Below are 19,494 nucleotides of genomic sequence, written 5' to 3'. Positions count from 1 at the left end.
ATCCACATGGGTATATACAAAAATATAAGTCAAATATTTATGTGAATGTTTTAAGTTTAAAATCAAAGCTACAAATTCCATTAGTCAAATATGGAAATAACTGTACTGTATCATGAAAATCACACAAGGAGGTACTTAGCAAATATCTCGCAACTGGAAGCTAAATACAAAAGTTCGTATGATATCTAAACCTGTGTTGACACGTGTCGTCATTAGGGTTTTGTTGATCATGTCTTTTATTTCTGATAAAAATACTAAAATTATTGTCCTTAAAATTCACATGAATGATATTGCTCATTGGAAATTAATCATAAAAGTCCGTTCTTCTTTGTTATATGTATAACTCACCTAGCTACTAAGGTATGACGATTGTGGCCACCTTTGTCATGGTGATGTACAATGTATATAGGTGATAGTGAGGTGTACGACGGCAACACAGTCAGTTATAGTAGAGCTAGCGACGTGACAACACAATGGTGTGATCGTAAGTGGTAGATATGGCGAGGTTCAGCCATGTGTTAAAGATAACTGCAATATTTCGAGGTGCAGGACTAATTGCAATGACATTTGGAGTTATTCTGGTCATGAAAGGATTATATTATAGTCATGAACATGAAAGGAGTTACACGATTTCTAAGAATGTTTCTCACTTCATCCTTAATGACAAAGACACAGGTGTACAGAGGAATTACACACCGTCCAGAGCTAATCAGGAAGGTAACGATACTAACCTGCCAGTTTGCGATATCGACTACAAGGCTTTAAGTAAGTACAAACAACTGTCTACATGCAAGACTATGTATGAAAACAAACTGAAATTTCTTACTGATACTGAAATCGTAAATATTTAATGCTTGTTAATGCTCTCTCCGTTTAACGTAAAATATGTAAAAGATATGTAGATGTCCCTTGATAATTAGATGCCACGTTCAGTGAATTTGTCAGTAATGACACATGTGCTACTTATGTATAGAATGTAAATCTTTATATTATGATTGTATTACAGAAATTTAATATATTAATGCGGTATAATATGGGGCTATGCATTAGTACATAATTACAAAAAGGTGTTTATTTAGTACAGTATTATGCAGGGTCGTTCAATTAGTAGAGTAGTATATAGAGGCAATATTTTATAAGGATGATATATAAGTAGAGTATTATAAAAGGTTTTCATTTTAGTACAGTATTATGCAGGAACCTTTAAATTAGTAAAGTATTATATAGAGTCAATATATTATTACAGTACTATACAGGAATATTTTATACGGGTGATATATAAGTAGAGTGTTATACAATGTCTTTATTTTAGTACAGTATTATACAGGGACCAATATATTATTACAGCACTATACTGTAATTTGTTATACGGATAATATATTAGGAGTGCATTATGCAAGGTCTTTATTTTAGGACAGTACTATACAGGGACCTTGAATTATTACAGTATTATAGACAGTTAATATATTATTACAGTACTATACAGAAATATTTTATACGGATGATCATTTAGTAGAGTATTAAACAAAGTCTTTATTTTAGTACAGTATTATGCAGGGGCCTTACATTAGTAGTTTTATCGTAGTTTGATACAGGGAATATATATGATACATATGTAGGGAAGGTTTACAGTGACTTCGTGTTATAGGATTAATCACTCCGGCTGTGCTGTCGCACGCTTGACGTATTATCAGGGGGCGCAATGTTTGGGGTCTCACGCCTGTTGTACAACGTTTTATATACTTTGAGTGAATGGAATGTAGTTGATAGCTCAGGAATTTTTTAATCACAAATAACCATTGATTGATCAATAAAATATACGTAAGGTAATACATGAATTGTTTTTACAGAAAAAAAACACTTAAACAAACTTGCCATTCTTGCCCATCAGCTGAATATCATTAGGTATCTAGGTCAATACAAACACTTATTGAAGTTAATTGAGTGGAGATCATCCTCTATATATCTCCACTTGAGGGAGAGAGGACAAAAGAAAGGATAGGTAGTAGGGTATCAGATAAGATATTTTACTAAGTAAAATGGTCTACTAGAAGGAGAAAGTGATTGCGTTTTGATATAAATAATATAGTTAAATCATCGATGGTATGTCATCACATACTTAATTATCTACGAATATAACTTGTCCGGAAATGGAACCATATGTTCTTTCATCGTTTCGGAGCGGAGGTTACCTTACCTCTGTCAATCCGGATAAGTCGATACCTCTGACCAACTTTACCTGTTAAGGAAATTATGTACATTAAGCGACATATATATATATATAGGAGCAATGGAGAATGAACACGGTTTATTAAATACATGTCCAACATATGACGATTTTAAATACGAACTTTTTAACAGGGACTCACAGGTCATACAGCATTTAGGAACTAAAGACGACGAGAGGAAATGAAAAGAAGAATAAAAACAAAATAATAACCTGTATAAATATACAAAAAGACCTATCACTGAGCCCGTATAAACAATAAAACAGACACAAAGTAAATATTTTTATTTTTCTAAATATTATTTAGCTTATTGTTCAAGAGAAAAATGGAACACATTGTAAATGCTGCTATAAATTATAATTTTATTAACGTACATAAATAGAAAGTGTAAAATTGCAACTGGACTTATGTGTGCCAGGCTTTTATGATTTCAAAGGAACTGTTATTATCAGAACTTTAGAGGATAGGACAATCGTGTGATTATTTTCTCTTTTTTCATATGTTAGGCTAGACGTTATATTAAATTTTGTTTGACTGGGCATGTACATGTTGTTTCAATATTACGTTTTATGTTTTTTAAACGTAAAATAGTGACTCTCTAGTCAATGTCTGGTCGAATTTACCTTTCCATGTGTTCAAATATGGGAATTGTTTTTTGTTGACTCAATATGTGTCATTAAAAAAACCCAAACATTGCAACTATTATTATCTGTAGAAACGTTTCATTAAGCTTAAACATGTTTGTCACGAAATAAGTATTTAAGCTAATATCATATATGCTAAAAGATAACGAACCCATCCCAGTTCATCCTTACTTGCGTTCCATAGATTGAAGATGGGAGTGTAAATTCGATAACAGGTACATAGTCAGCGCAATCTATTTATGTAATACTATAAATAATGAACTAATTCATAACATCATGTCTTTGATTTTATTCACTCATCTAAGTTAATCTCATAAAGCTCTGGATATTCCGAGTCAATCAAAACTGAGACAGTCTTTACATATTTAAATCAGTTGAATTAATTACCGTATACATGTAAACGCAATTGTGGTTGTCGATCTATGTAAATTTTATATATATGTATAAGACGATCTTGACAAAAGAAGCTACATCAGGGAACAACAGTTAGTACACATATTGGTACCGTGTTATATAGGGTCTACCTATTAGTACAGCATTATTGAGGGTATATATATTATCACAGTGTTAGGCAAGAGTCATATATATTATCACAGGGTTAGGCAAGAGTCATATATATTATCACAGTGTTAGGCAATAGTCATATATATTATCATTGTGTTATGCAACAGTCATATATATTATCACAGTTTTATGCAAGAGTCATATATATTATCACAGTGTTATGCAACAGTCATATATATTATCGCAGTTTTATGCAACAGTCATATATATTATCACAGTGTTATGCAAGAGTCATATATATTACCACAGTGTTATGCAACAGTCATTTATATTATCGCAGTGTTATGCAACAGTCATATATTTTATCACAGTGTTATGCAAGAGTCATATATATTATCACAGTGTTAGGCAAGAGTCATATATATTATCATTGTGTTATGCAACAGTCATATATATTATCACAGTGTTATGCAACAGTCATATATATTATCGCAGTGTTATGCAACAGTCATATATATTATCACAGTGTTATGCAAGAGTCATATATATTATCACAGTGTTAGGCAAGAGTCATATATATTATCACAGTGTTAGGCAAGAGTCATATATATTAGAACAGTATTGTATACGATCTATTTCTGGGTTCAGTATTACATACGGTTCATGTATATAGTTTATTGAAAGTGCATGTAATAGTACAGTATGTACTATATAAAGGATCAACATATAAAACTGTATTAAAAAGAGCCAATATAGTAGCAATAAAGTAGCATTATACACGTCCAATATAATAGTACAATAGTATAAAGGGCCTATATAGTAGTATTGAATAATAGAGACCATATTTATTAGTATAGTATTATAAAGAGAAATATTCTACAGATAACAGTATCATTCAGGGCCCATATATAACTATATTTTCATACACGGTCCGTGTATGTATATAAAGACCATATTATAAAAGGCATATACATTAGTATAAATTGTATACAAGGTATATACAATTAGAGTATTCTAAAGAGCCTATATATTAGTAAAAAACATTTTAATAGGTTTGTACAGATACAAGTCTTTATATTACTACAGAATTTTACAGTGTTCACTATATTAGTTCATTGTATTAAGGAAGGTGTAACAGCTGATACGATTTATGCAAGGTTTATCATGCCTGCTGTGGCGTCGCACGCTTATGCATTATCAGGCCTGCCATCTATACCTATCTGACTGTTTGCTCCTATGTTAGCTTCCCGATGAAATTAATCAAATTTATTAGACGAATATGAGCCTCTTCATACATGACAGTTGGAACGGTCTTAATGTATCTTATGCAGTTACATTGATATTCAAATTTTCAGTCTTTTCTTCTCTCCACCCAAACCGGAAGTATATAGTAACTACCAAACCAGACGGAAATCCGGATATGTTTGGGCTATTGTGATTCTCTTTTTACACGATTAAGAGGGATCAGGCAAAGTATATCATGTCGGAAAATAAAATTGGAATTTAATCACCAATATACTTAAATTTTATAATGACAGATAATAACAGTTTTATTTAATAAACAATACATCTCCAAATTGAAGTCCCTCTACTGGGCCTTAGGCGGGGCAATTAAATGCAACAGTACCATTTGTGTTTCCTCTTGAACTGCATAATTCATTCGAATGTTTTTTTTTACTTATTATTAATTTTACATTAATTAATTTATGGCTTTAAAACGAATAAATAGATTAAAATTTAAATAATATTATTTAGAAAATAGGATTGAAAAAAACAGCATTTAGACGCTTCGCTCGTTTCAGGTAATGCCTGTTTTCAAATTGAATGATCTTTCCTAGCAACAGATTCAAGTATACTATAAAAAAATACAGGTACATTTTGTATGTATTAAAATGGGTTATATGATTCAAAAATTATACTATACTATCGAAACAAAAATGTACGAGCTTCGCTCTCTCCAGGACATGCCTGAGTCATATTAATTAAACATAATATATATAATATTGATAAAAAAAATATAGCAAACGATATATCTTCAAAATTCCAACTGTGTCGGATGAAGAAAAACTTAACAAGTGAAAAAAGCTATACGAGGCCTATGTGACATTCTTTCTTTTGGAGAAATTCCACATTTTATCTGGACGTCTGCTCGTTAAATCCTTCGCGGCGTCCATTTTAAAAAAGTCTTTATCATGAACATGCTTATTCCTTATATTTTCCCGCTCGATATAAACGCTCAGACGACCTGACGGCTGCTCATCAAATTTACGGCGGCCATTTTTGAAGAGTGACTAATCTACAAAAAGAGGCGATCCGAAATTCTTCTACATGATAATTTACCATTCTATTTTCGGTCCGGGTCAGACAGTTTGATCATTAGTCTCTCCCATAATCTACAAAATTGCGTCGCTCTGGTGTCAGTTGTGTCAGTTGTCTATGATAATTAGGACGGTTTTAGATCAATAACCAAATAACCCCGGTTTTCCTGACATGTATATGCTGCAAGATACAGGAGCATATTATTGTGTCTAACGTCAAGAAACACCTCGACGAACACAGTATCCTGAATGATTGTCAGCACGGATGTAGGGCTAGGAGAAGTTGTGAGACCCAGTTAATGACACTCTGCCATGAACTTGCGAGCAACATTGACTTCGGCCTGCAGATCTTGTTATCATGGACTTCTCCAAAGCGTTTGACCGTGTGCCACACCAACGCTTGTTGAGATAGCTTGACTTCTATGTCATAGGGGGACCAGCTCATTCATGGATAAGGAACCTTTTGGAAGGACGGACTCAAAGGTTTGTGGTAGAAGGAACAACATCAGAATAAGCCCCAGTCGTCAGTGGAGTAACCTCCTTTTCTTCTATTCATAAATGACCTTCCTAACAACGTCACATCTAAGGTCAGACTATTTGCAGATGACTGCATTGTTTACATGGTTATAGGAGGAAAATAAGACTTTTGACAAGCAATTGGCAATATGAAATTCTACAAACCTTCTTTCATTAGTGCCCTATAGTAATCACAGTGTCTGTCTGTTTGTCTGTCCGTCAGCAATTTTGTTTCCTGAGATTATCTCGGGACTCCAAAAGGCCGAAACTTCTAAAAATTAACATAGTGATACAGTGTGATATATATAGATCTGCAAAAGACCAGGATTTTCACAATTTTATTAGGTCAAAGTCAAGGTCGCTGTTACTTAAAACTGAACAGTGGGGCTATACTGTCGAAAACACATTGTACGACCCTCAAATGGCCAGATTTTGGTAAACATTTTATGATGACATAATGAAGCAAAGTTGGTCATAACCAACTTACCAAAGGTCAAGGTAATCTGGTCAAAGGTCAAAGATTAATCATAAGGTCAACTTATGTTTATCTTCACAAAGTTGGTCAGACTTAATTTGGGATCTGCGTATGTAATTAGTAATCATGATGTCCATCTGTCTAACTACCCGCTGTCCGTATGTATGTATGTTTGTCTGTTACCACTTGGAGATTATCCCAGGAACCAGAAGTTCAAACTGAAATTTCACAAGGTTATAAAATGTCATACATATATGGTATAGGCTCCAAACGGCAAGTTTGACTGCACGGACAATCCCTGGGTTGCTACCAATAAGCCCGAGAACTGTACGGAACCGATTGCGTGAACGAGCTATCCGTCCGCGACGTCCTGCAATCCGCCCAGTTCTTCTGCCACGTCATCGTGTAGCACGTCTGATTATATCAATTTAAAAATAAGTACTGGCTAATATCACATTACAGTTAAGTTTGTTTATTAAGAACCCTGCCATGACTCACAGGAGATCAGCGTGGCGATAACGACAAACATATCCACCAGTAGGGTCAACCACCTTGTTATCTTGAAAATTGAACAACAAACCCGCATACGATTGCATCTCACCATATGCCAAATTTGTTTACTGATCAGTATACCAAACATGGATTACATTGCACCATTTTGCTGTATGAACTCTGTCTCTCTAACTCGTTTTTATTCAGATTTTTGTTCGAACAGGCCGATGAATTGCTTCCGACAATGCATCCTCAATACTCCAGGGGTTACGCTCACTTATGCTGTCGGCACCCCTGGAACATGTCATAGTGATTGGTCAGAGGTTTTTTTCTACCTGAGACCCATCCAGCGGTGCAGAGAGCATGAGTGAGCGTACTCGCTGGAATATTGAGGATGTGTAAACCTGAAGAAGCATTAACGAAGGCTTAGAAGTTGACATTTAGTTATTATTGATATTCTTATTACCGACACGTCACACAACGGAGCTTAATACTTTATTAGAATGATTGACATTTAATATGCTTGTTTTTTTTCAACTTTAATTACTTCATATCTACACCAATCCAAAAACACATGTGTGATAAAAAAAAAATGGATCCGTGTTCTATTCAACCAATAAAACTGTATCTTTAAAAAAAACACGTCATTTTTGCTAATGAACCATTCCTTTCCGCCTTTATATCTCGGGGTGTTTACAATGACAACGGTAAGTGAGTTTTTATGTCAGTAGATGCTTGGTTGATAGAGAATATTAAATATAGAACGCAAAAGTTGGAATGACGTGTTATCAATTCATAAAACACTTTATAGCGAATGACCATACTAATTCCAAAAAGAAAACTGAATAATACATTTTCCTAATGGTTATTAACCTAATGAGCTGGAGCGTACATTTTTTCCAAAAATAAGACAGATCAGTACGGAAGCCTTTACGTGTCATCTTGATTTTTTTTTCTTATCTCGTTATAACAAGATAGCTAAAAGATGACACGTATCGGCTTCCGTAGATCAGAACTACAGGGAAAAAATTCCCATGAGACTGTTTGTTTCTTGTTGAACTTTGGCATAGAATGAGATTAATAGAAATCAATAAAAAATAAAAAAATAAATAATCTTTATTTAACATCGCCGCCCCTCCACCTCCACCTCCCCCCTCCCTCCCCTTCCCTCCCCCAAGGTCCGTTCTATATATCAGATGACAATCCCATCACATAATGCAGACTACAAGGTCCATCACATTAATCATTAGACAAGTTCTGTCACATACATTCATATTCGGTAACGCAACCTGTGACATATAAGCAGGTCACACGCTCACACATGTAAAGTGACAACCTCGACTGCTCACCTCCTCTCCCCGTCCCACGAACAAAAGCTGATATACTCCTCCCCCACTGGCTATATGTCTTCTTTCCTGTCACAATACACTAAAATATAGGTGTTTGTCATTAAAGTTAATTGCAATTCCTCCCCTTCCCAATTCCTATTAAGTTGGCTTTCTCGTGAACACATGGAAATAGAACCAACATGTCAGTATGTACAATATATCATTATGGACCCTAAATGCATATAAACCATACGTAAATAAGGACTGTACATCACTAAATAGTTATTTGTTCTGTATATTTATCTGTATTATATACTTTTATTGACCGCACATTAATATGTTGTTGTTTTTTCTCTGTAACAAAAACAGAAAGAAAAAGGAATCAAGCTTACTAGTTCTCACTGAAGCAGTATAGCGACACTCCTCCTTTATCAGCATTTATTAAGAGCCCTGGGTATCTAGACGCTACTTGAAACAGTTTATCGTGTGTTGATTTTGTGTTGTGGTGCAAATAGCTATTTAGTGAGTCAGCATATGGCTTGTGTTCTAATGCTCTGACAAATATATTAACAAAAATGTCAAAATCCCATTAATCTTCGGAGTCATGGTTGAACTTCTCCGCCTTGGAAGGAAGTTTAATCGTACCATCTCCGTTCATTTTTAGTTGCTGTTCAAGCTCTTATATATTACTTACACTATGAGTCAAAGGTTCCATTATGTTTCAAGAAGGCACATGTCAGACCATTGTTAAAAAAGCCTGGAATGGACAAGGAGGAGTTGAAAAACTACCGCCCAGTTTCAAATCTGCCTTTTCTGTCTAAGATCTTGGAGAAGGTTGTGTCCCGGCTTTTAGAGGTTCATCTCCATGCAAACAGTCTCCATGACAACATGCAATCGGCCTACCGCATGGGACACTCTACTGAGACGGCCCTCCTACGTGTACATAGTGATATAGCTTCTGCATTGGATAACAAGTGCAGAGCGGTGCTTGTCATGCTGGACTTGTCAGCTGCATTTGACGTCATCGACCATGGCATACTTTATAAACGTCTGGAATACTCTTATGGAGTGACTGATACCGCACTATGCTGGATACAGTCATACCTGAGTGAACGACGACAGTGTGTTGCCATCGGATCTGCCACCTCACATGACAAAGTACTAGATTTCGGGGTTCCTCAAGGGTCGGTGTTAGGACCACGAAAATATTGTATGTACTCCAAACCGATTGGAGAGATTTGTCGTCGCCATAGCCTTCGCTATCATTGCTATGCTGATGACACACAAATTTACATGGTCATAAAACCACAGGACAGTTGGAATACAGTCTCGGCATATCTGGAAGCTTGTCTGACAGATATCAGTATCTAGATGAACGCCAACATGCTTAAACTTAATCAGGAAAAGACGGAACTAATCGTCTTTTCCCCAAAGTGTCAGCAAACAATGGCTCTCCAGCTCAAGGGTGGTGCCAGAACTATTGAGACTGTTCCAGCTGTTAAAAACCTAGGGGTATACTTTGACTGTTCTTTGAACATGGAGAAACAAGTGAACGCGATTGCCAAATCCTGTTACTACCAGATCAGGAACATCGGCTGTATTCGGCAGTTTCTAACTGCAGATGCATGCAAGATTTTGGTGCATTCACTTGTTACCTCTCGGTTGGATTATGGTAACGCCCTGCTCTGTGGTATATCTGACAAACTAACTAGTCGTCTGCAGAGGGTTCAGAACACTGCAGCACGGCTAGTTACTCGTACTCGAAAGAGAGAGCACATCACACCTGCGCTTTATTCGTTGCACTGGTTACCTGTACGATACAGGTCGCAGTACAAAATTCTGGTATACACATACAAGGCACTGAATGGAACAGCTCCTCAGTACCTACAGGAACTTGTTACCCTGTATCAGCCGTCAAGATCACTGCGGTCGGAGTCAGAATCTTTGTTGTGTGTCCCAAAATCTCGTACTGTGACCTACGGAAACAGATGCTTTGGGAGGGTTTCGGCTACGTTGTGGAATAGCTTACCATCTGCTATTAGGAAGTCGAATACCCTGGCCAAGTTCAAGAGGGACATAAAAACTCACCTTTTCACGTCTGCATTTTATATGCAAATTATATAGGGCGCTTTATAAATGCAGTATATTATTTATTATTACTACTACGAAATTAAAATATGGGATCATACATGTGATTAAAAAAACGATTTGTTTTATGGATGTCAAATACAGCATGCTGACACGTTAAATAGGAGTTGAGATAGTCCATCAAGTTCAAATTAGTATAAGTCGTATTCGTTTTCATTCTGCCGTTCTGTTCTTTTCAGAAAGATACCCATTTCATTTCTATTTTCAAGTTTTAAGCGAAAATAGTCATATATTACTTAAATTAATTCATTTCAAAATTGATTTTATATTTTCAACGAACAAAATCAAATTAAAATATCATTTTCTTTATGACTTCAATTTATCCGTGTCATTATCATGTAAACGAGCATAGTTAAAAGAAAATCTTTTCATTTTTTCAGAAGGACGAGAAAATATCACAATGACGTCACAATCATTAATTTCGTTGGAATCAATGTTTCCCGACAGTCACGTGGGTGGACGATTTAAGCCCAGTGGGTGCCGATCAAAATATAAGATCGCCGTCATTGTACCATTTAGAGACCGAGATAGCCATCTAAAAATGTATCTTAGAAATGTCATACCGAAGCTGAGGAGACAAAAAGCGGATTTCACAATCTACGTTGTCGAACAGGTATTTAGTTGAATTTACATCAATTGCTAGTCTTCTAATTGTTAATAAAACATCAAAGTTGTAATTGCCATTATTTTATAAAGAGGTAAGTAATTTGTGTATTTAGATGGAGTAAGATTAGTCATATTTATGGTTACATTGTATTTAATGGACTATCAGTCCCCGAGCTTGGCTTTAACATTGTATCTGGTGGACTATCATTCCCCGAACTTTGCTGAAACTTCGTTTCTGGTGGAAGATCAGTCCTCGAGCTTGGCTATAACCAAGTATCTTGTAACCTTGTATCTGGTGGACTATCAGTCCCCGAGCTTGGCTGTAACCTTGTATCTGGTAGATATGAGTCCCCGAGCTTGGCTGTAACCTTGTATCTGGTGGACTATCAGTTCCCATGCTTGCCTGTAACCTTGTATCTGGGGGACTATCAGTCCCGATGATGGCTGTTACCTTGTATCTCGTGAACTATCAGTCCCCGAGCTTGGCTGTAACCTTGTATCTGGTCACCTTGTATCTGGTGGACTATCAGTCCCCGAGGTTTGCTGTAACCTTGTATCTGGTGGACTATCAGTCCCCGAGGTTTGCTGTAACCTTGTATTTGGTTGACTATCAGTCCCCGATGTTTGCTGTAACCTTGTATCTATTGCACTATCAGTCCCCGATATTTGCTGTAACCTGGTATCTGGTGGACTATCAGTCCCCGAGGTTTGCTGTAACCTTGTATCTGGTGGACTATCAGTCCCCGAGGTTTGCTGGAACCTTGTATTTGGTGGACTATCAGTCCCCGAGGTTTGCTGTAACCTTGTATCTGTTGCACTATCAGTCCCCGAGATTTGCTGTAACCTTGTATCTGGACTTTATTCTGTCAAAGTTTACTTAAAAATCTAGTTAAGACTATTTTTTATTTTTTTGCCAAAAGATGCAATGTTACAAAATGTTTTAAAGCACATTTCTTCTTTTACTACATTTGTTTCAATATTTCGGAATCTTTTAGAAATGGTTTCTTATTCTTTAAACAGCTACCACGACCGATGTTCTGAATAGACGAAATAGCAATATGATGCAGTAAATGTTTACTTTGTTCGGCATTCTGCATCCACAAACTTAATTTTAAATGTGTGCTTTCTTACTTCGTAGTTTTTTGTTGCTTCTTTTCAGTAAAGTTAATGTTTTTTACTTCTTTTTATACTTGATTTAATTATGTTAATTTTGTCCATGTTTTTCATTAGGTAATTATCCCTCTTTAATAGACAAATTTCATTCATTTTTCTTTTTTGTCATTTTCAAAACAAAAGATATTGCATATAATAAAGTGTTAAACTTGTTAAATATTTCAAAATGCTACTTCCCTCATAAACAGGCTCCTGGATCTCATTTCAACCGAGGGATGATGAGGAATGTGGGATTTGCAGAAGCAATTAAAATTGAAGATTATGATTGCTTTATATTCAATGATGTCGACTCTATCTTTGAGGATGACAGAAATATATTCCGCTGTGGCAGAGAAAACAGTATACGCCACCTGGTGACAGGAGTGGATGTTTTTAAATATAGGTACTAATGCTGTTTGTGTTTACATGTTCGCCTGGTTTCATGTGGCTTTTCTGACGATTTCATTGAATACTGTATACGTTTTAAAATGTGATAAATGTATGGTGATGATTAATGCTTTTAGAAAACGTTGTATTTGTTAGTCAAACTGACACGCATTGTAATTATCAGCAAGACACATCTAATAGAAATATCCATGTCTTAGATCATACATGACTGTATATCGTATAATACATGTGTCACCCGCCTTTTGACTACCTTTTTTAATTTTCGGTTAGATTACGAGTCTAAGACCGTTGTCATTTGAAGAATTGTTCACTTAACCCAAAATATTTACATTTCTCTTGAAAATCAGTCTCAATTCTTACAAGATATGCATTAAATACCATTTTAATGTGAATCTGAAATTGGTCGATTTCGGTCTTAATTTTTTAACTATTTATGGACCAGTTGTTTTGCTTCAAATTAAATCTGTAACATGGTTCAAGTTAAATTCTATACAACTAACAACCGATACACATGTTGCAGATTAAAGTATTCCATACTAGTTGGCGGCATCATAGCATTTACACCAGAGCAGTTCAGGAGGGTTAATGGTTATTCTAACTTTTATTTTGACTGGGGCGCTGAGGACGATGATATTTATTACAGGTAAGCTCGAATGTATACAGAATTTTGTTATCATTGATTTTATGTTCATCTTCAGTTACTGCACACTGTTGAGTACATGCATACATTCCTAAAGTACATCACATAGTTCACATTGTTGGTTGTTAAGTACACCAATGATGTATAAAATATCTCAATCCAGTGCATTGTTTTATCTTAAATGTGCTTGTACTTCCATTGTATGAATTTATTATATATTAAATACCTCAGTCCCAAAAACATAACGTACCTCAATCATTGGCCTGTGCATTTTTTTTTGAGCAAGGTAGTTGATCTCTTTCGTTTCGCCATGACAATAGAAAATATTCCGACCAAACAATTGCAACGCGGCAGAAGTATTGACCGATTTAAAACATTACACCACTCCAAAGAAAAATTACAAATTCTGAATAAATAAAGCATTTATTGGATACAAATTCTATATGAATAAATTATTTACACCAAGTATACCACTATTGTAGATTTGTACATACTAAAACTAAAACTGTTAGTCGGCTATTGATTATAACATTAAAAGTAAGTTTAAATTTTGTATTTTCATGAATAGAATTCAAAGGGAAAAAATGAAAATAGAACGGCCAGACGAAAATTCCACTATTGGATTTATGTCCACACTGCAACACGCACGAGATCCGGAGGTAAAATACAGGTAACGAAAAACATTTCTTTAAAGAGAAACACTAACTTCTAAAGCGAAAAAAAGAAAGGAAAAGATGACTTGACTATGTTTCGTTGATTTATATAGAGAAAGACTAATGTGTACCTTTTCCAATATCACACCCTGTATCAATCTAACGTATCCATATTAGCCCGAGGGCCGATGGTAGAAACATATAGTGTGCTATGAATAAGTAATAGCGTGCTGTTAGCGGGCAAGGTGAATGAATCGGTAATAGCCGCTCAAGTGTGGTTTTTTTACCTATCACCCGGGCAATTGATTAAGTAATGATCATACAGTTAAAAGTTTGCTAATATTGTCAATTATTGAAACATGTTTACTTCAAGGAATATTAAATGAAGAATGAACCTGTGCTATTGATGTTCTTTAAGGTCATTGGAGTGTATTGATAAACGGAAACAGGAAGTACACCCCTAGTTGAAGAACCAATGTAGGGAGACAGCATCTCAATTTCCGCAAATTCTAATGTTTAATATTAAATTGATGAATATTGTATGTTTATTATTGACAGAACAGTGTGTTCTCTCCATATTAAAGAAGTTCAAAGCAATCCAGGCATTAATTCAGGGTTTTTTTTATCAATGAGTCACATGTGTCCATTTTTCTGTACTTCAGGAAACCGGCTACCTATTTCACTACTGTGAAGTTTTTCAAGAACGATAACTCTTACCTGCAATTACTATGTGTATATGGTTTTATTATAAAATGTCAATTTTTATATCGTGTATAGAGAATTAATTTTACACAATTTCAGCATTTATTAAATTGATATACATTAATGTAATACTGGTATATGTCAGTATCGTTTTTATTGACATTATTTTGTAAAAATATTGTGTCTTTCATTTTTTTTTCAAAATTCACTCCTTTTTACATAAATTTCCATTTAAAATCCTTAAAATTCTGACAACCTATATTTTTTATGTGGCAGAAAATTTTCTTTACTTTAAAGCAATATAACTACAAAATTTGAAGAAATTCTACTGAGAAATGGTGACACAATCCTATTACCTTAACGTCGAATGAATTTTTTATTTTCAGATTTGACATTTTATATTCACGTAATAACGTAACATCACACAAGGATGGACTAAATTCTCTCAAATACACAGTCAAAATGATTGGCTATAAAAAGCTTTTCACTTGGATCTATGTATCAGTGGACGAGAATGAGGTGTTACAGGTAAGAACACAGGTTTCCCTTCGAAACATTATACCCGTGATTTTTTCTAAGAATATATGCTATTTTACATATTATGCCCATGATTCATATTTAGGATCTAAGCTACTTAACGAAGTACTATCATTGAGTTTTGTAATGACATACACTACATAGCGCAGTATGCCTCCTGTACTTTGCGTAATATGCTACCCTACACATTATACCTTTATTGTATTGTGTTTTTGTTAAAATGTATGCTTCTCAAGTACTTTATACATTTTACCCGTGCTTTGTGTTAATGACATATGTGCTACCGTACACATTTTAAACTGAATATTACATAAAACTAGTCCAGAAGCAACACAACATGGATGTGGAAGTTGTGACGTAAAAGATGGGAAAGTGAGATAGGAGCTTTTAAATTATTACATGTTCAGCAATTATGTGTATTATGTAAATTACGTCCCCTTGGCGACTTCGGGGAAGCAAATGTATAACACGGCAGGTAGGAAAGTTGGTAATCATAGTTAAGAAGGGAAAACAAAAAATAGGAGTTCGTAATATATACATTCATACTGGGCAATTTAGCCATTGTGTAATACGGCAACAGTTGAATGACTATAAATACATTAGTTGCATGACTGATTGAAAACTATTTCCTATGCGTATACGCCACAGTTATTTTAATTCCTAAAACATATGTTTTTTCTTTTAAAATTGCATTTGTTCTGATGACAAGTATTAAAAATCCATAGGAATTTTATGACAGATACACATGAAAATTTTGAATATGAAAACATTCTTCCCTGTGTTATATTCACACATAGAGAGGAAATAAGTTATTCATATATTGTAATTCTATCTTTTGCCCTCAAAGTAGAAAGGGGTCATTTGTACATTTTTATTTTCAGAAATAATGTAAATTTAAGTAACTAAGATGGTCCAGTTTGGTGCATGGTTGTATATTAAATGTGCAATACATTTTGGTTAACGTTATATATTTTGTATTATATGGTATTATATTATAGTACGGACTGACCTGTTACTGTGCATCGCAAGCATATTTTAAAACTTGTAAAATTATTATAAGAGTGTCTAGACTGGTACGTTGTCTTTTTTATATAAAATAATAACAATTTCATTGATACGAATCCCTCACTTATTATAACAAATTATAACAATGTTTGTCACTTAAGGTTAGTTAGCATTACTGACACATCCCATGTCGTAGCTGTAAATCAGGTAAAACAATTAAAACACCCCAATTTATTAATTATATGGTTTTGAATAGTATCATATTTATAAAAAAAAAACGCTGAAATATATGGAGATGGATTATGATATTTTGTGAATTTCAACTTTTCACGACTTCTCATGGTGAAAAGATTCAACGTAACCCTTAAAAAATCATAATGCATACGCTTACATCTGATCGTGCATCTTGTCATTTTTACATTTCAGTTGTAAGTCTCGTACTTTTATGGTTTCAAATTTTACAGAAATTCATGACAGTGAAACTGAATATCTTATATGTACTTGATGACATTACCAATGATGTTTAAATGAAATATATTCTGTTCTGGTTTAAATGAGTTAGACATTTTTCCACTCTAAATTAATACAATTTTTACGTAAGAGTAATCTAAATGTTAGCTATAAAATGCTGTACATATGACGGATGTTAGTCGGGATATTGGCTTGCACCATTTCTATAATTCTTAAACATATCATCAGGCTTGATTTTCTAGTAAGAATTTTTGGGAAATTTCATGACAAGGTAGTAATGATAGACACATAGACCTCTAGTTCATATAAGGTAGACCTAGAATTCCAACGCTGCCAACATTTAGATAACACAGTAGTCGTATCAGTAAAACTTTCTTTTTCTCGGTTAAAACTCGGTATTAAAGAAATCATAGAGATCCAGACATGGGGGAAGCACATTTACCACAGACTTTATCCTTAATGAAACGCCATATCTGTCAGGAAAATAATGAGTTTTATTGCATACAGGTCGAGACTAAATTCATATCGTGCTTTTCGTTTCAGGGTTTGGATAGCAGTATTCAAAGGAAAATATCTGTTTACAGATCAAAACATAAAGAAAAGTGAACTTTATTCAATTAAAGACGTAGGTGTTATTTCAGACTGAAATATTTCCTTTGTCTGCAATAGTGTAATCCAAATTGCGTTATCGCTAGGTCAGCAAGCATGTTTGTTGTTGGTACAAATCAATCTCAACGTGTCTTGGAACAGTAGGCAACACAGGAGCACAGTTGGAACAATGAAAATAAAACAGAGAAATGTGCGTCGCGCCGTGAAACACGTTTCTGAGGCTCATGATCACTGAACCATGTATTCAGTGAACCATATGAACTGTGACACAAATGTGCTTTCAGCTATTTATCCTTTGAACTATATATACTTTGAACCACATGTACTTTGAACCAATGCATTGTAAACCAAGTGTCTTGATAGCCATATGCACTTTGAAGTATATGTACGGTGAAACATAGGTTCTTTGAACCTGGTTAAATGTTCACGAGAAATTTGAATCCATGATTGTCTCAACTCGGGGATTTACGTTTAAATATTTCAATTCCTACTCAAGTTTGACTCTATGAAACTACCAAATGTAACCTGTTTTATTTGCCGATGAATTTGAACTGATAAACATTGCCTGTGCGTATGATTTTGCGAAGGGAGATAGCTATTGACAAGAAGATACCACTTGATGAGATTTTACATTTTTGTTGAAGCAACATAAGAAATTGCTCAAACAACCAAAACCATAAATTAGCAAAATATTATCAGCTCACGGTTGCTAGCAGTAGTGACAAGCCATGTACTGCCCTAGAAATTCTCCCTCCAGCTACCCGTTCTACCTCTTGTGTCAGTATCAACCCCCGGTACAAATCGAAAACAACGTAGATCCATGTGGACCGGTCTTATATGAAACAGCCAACTGCCATATCAAATTCTTTCGTCCTTTCAAGCCACGTCTGGTTTCCTGTCTAATTCGACATTCAACTACTGCAGCTTCAAATTCCAGAAGATGTAGAACCTTGAAATTTAACAGCTGTCCACTTCGAGCTTGTAAAAAAATGGCTGCCGTAGACTAGCAGCTGAACCTGCCCACCGCGTCTAGACATGAATCTTCCGCGATGACACGTCAGAAAAATTGATATGAATTCATCAAAATAAATAAATATGACATTGAAAATATTGTTTTGTTTCTACCTAATTTGGCTGTATTGAACTATCAACATACACAATCATGTTGTATGATGGTCCTTCAATGACAGACTATATTTTTTGTACATTATGCCAATACGTAGACTTGCACAAGAGTCATGCAGAACCTTGGACAAACTATCAGAATAGTATTCACACTTTCCAATTATTGAAACAATACATGTTGATTGAAATATAAGGCTTGAATCATGCTTCAGTCGATTTCATGGGGTGATGAATTGGGTTGGTCTTGAAACAAATTCAGCTTTTTGTTTCAAGACTAACTCAATTCATCACCCATGCAAGATTCAATCCTTAAATAACTCCCTTGCATTGTTAAAAGTTTGCCAAGTTATCTGATTATCTGCGTATGTGCGTGAAGTTGGCTCAACATATGACATTCGACATTCAGATTTTGATGTTGAGTAACTCGACATTCAGATGTGAGTGACACATTTTAAGCAGCTCAACATTCAATACTTAATGTGAATGTCGTATATCGAGCCATTCAACTTTCAAAATCTGAAAGTCGAATGTCGTATGTTGAGCCAACTTCACGCAATCTATCTGTGTTATCCCAAGGAGGCTGTAAGCGTTCTGTGTTATCCCAAGGAGGCTGTAAGCGTCAGTCCATCGAACACATGTTGTTGTTTTGGTATCGTGATATAAAATCTATAGTTCATGATCAGTATTCTAAAATGGTTGAACGAGTTGTCACTGATTTATTCCTAGGTTTATAGCAGAGACAACTGAGACAGTATGTTTTACCTTTGCAGATTCGACGTTAAGACCGCGGGTTTTCCCTTGTTGGAAGAATTGTTGATGTCAGTTTATTTATGCTGTTTATGCTCTTTAATTTATGTCCAATGAATCATAAAATATTGTCATACAATCTACAATTGTATTGTTGTATTGTTGTATTGGTGTAAAGCCAAGACC

The 19,494-nt window shown here is 34.9% G+C and overlaps 1 protein-coding gene across 2 annotated transcripts; it reads left to right on the top strand.

Moving 5' to 3' along the window:
* Positions 1-429: 429 nt before the first annotated feature.
* Positions 430-18,544, top strand: LOC110446269 (beta-1,4-galactosyltransferase 1-like). Of its 2 annotated transcripts, none has more exons than XM_021491328.1 (7): positions 430-765; positions 11,034-11,266; positions 12,621-12,814; positions 13,340-13,462; positions 14,028-14,129; positions 15,201-15,342; positions 17,371-18,544. In XM_021491328.1, exons 1-7 carry the CDS (start codon positions 498-500, stop codon positions 17,431-17,433), a joined length of 1,125 nt encoding a protein of 374 aa, XP_021347003.1. In that variant the 5' UTR covers positions 430-497; the 3' UTR covers positions 17,434-18,544. The 2 variants fall into 2 exon arrangements, with proteins under 2 accessions (XP_021347003.1, XP_021347004.1); XM_021491329.1 differs by lacking the exon at positions 430-765 and adding an exon at positions 6,037-6,177.
* Positions 18,545-19,494: the final 950 nt, after the last annotated feature.

This window comes from Mizuhopecten yessoensis, unplaced genomic scaffold, assembly GCF_002113885.1.
Source record: "Mizuhopecten yessoensis strain PY_sf001 unplaced genomic scaffold, ASM211388v2 scaffold2671, whole genome shotgun sequence".
Lineage (NCBI taxonomy): Eukaryota > Metazoa > Mollusca > Bivalvia > Pectinida > Pectinidae > Mizuhopecten > Mizuhopecten yessoensis.
The sequence above is the reverse complement of the archived record's forward strand: the minus strand, read 5'-3'. Positions and strand labels throughout refer to the sequence as shown.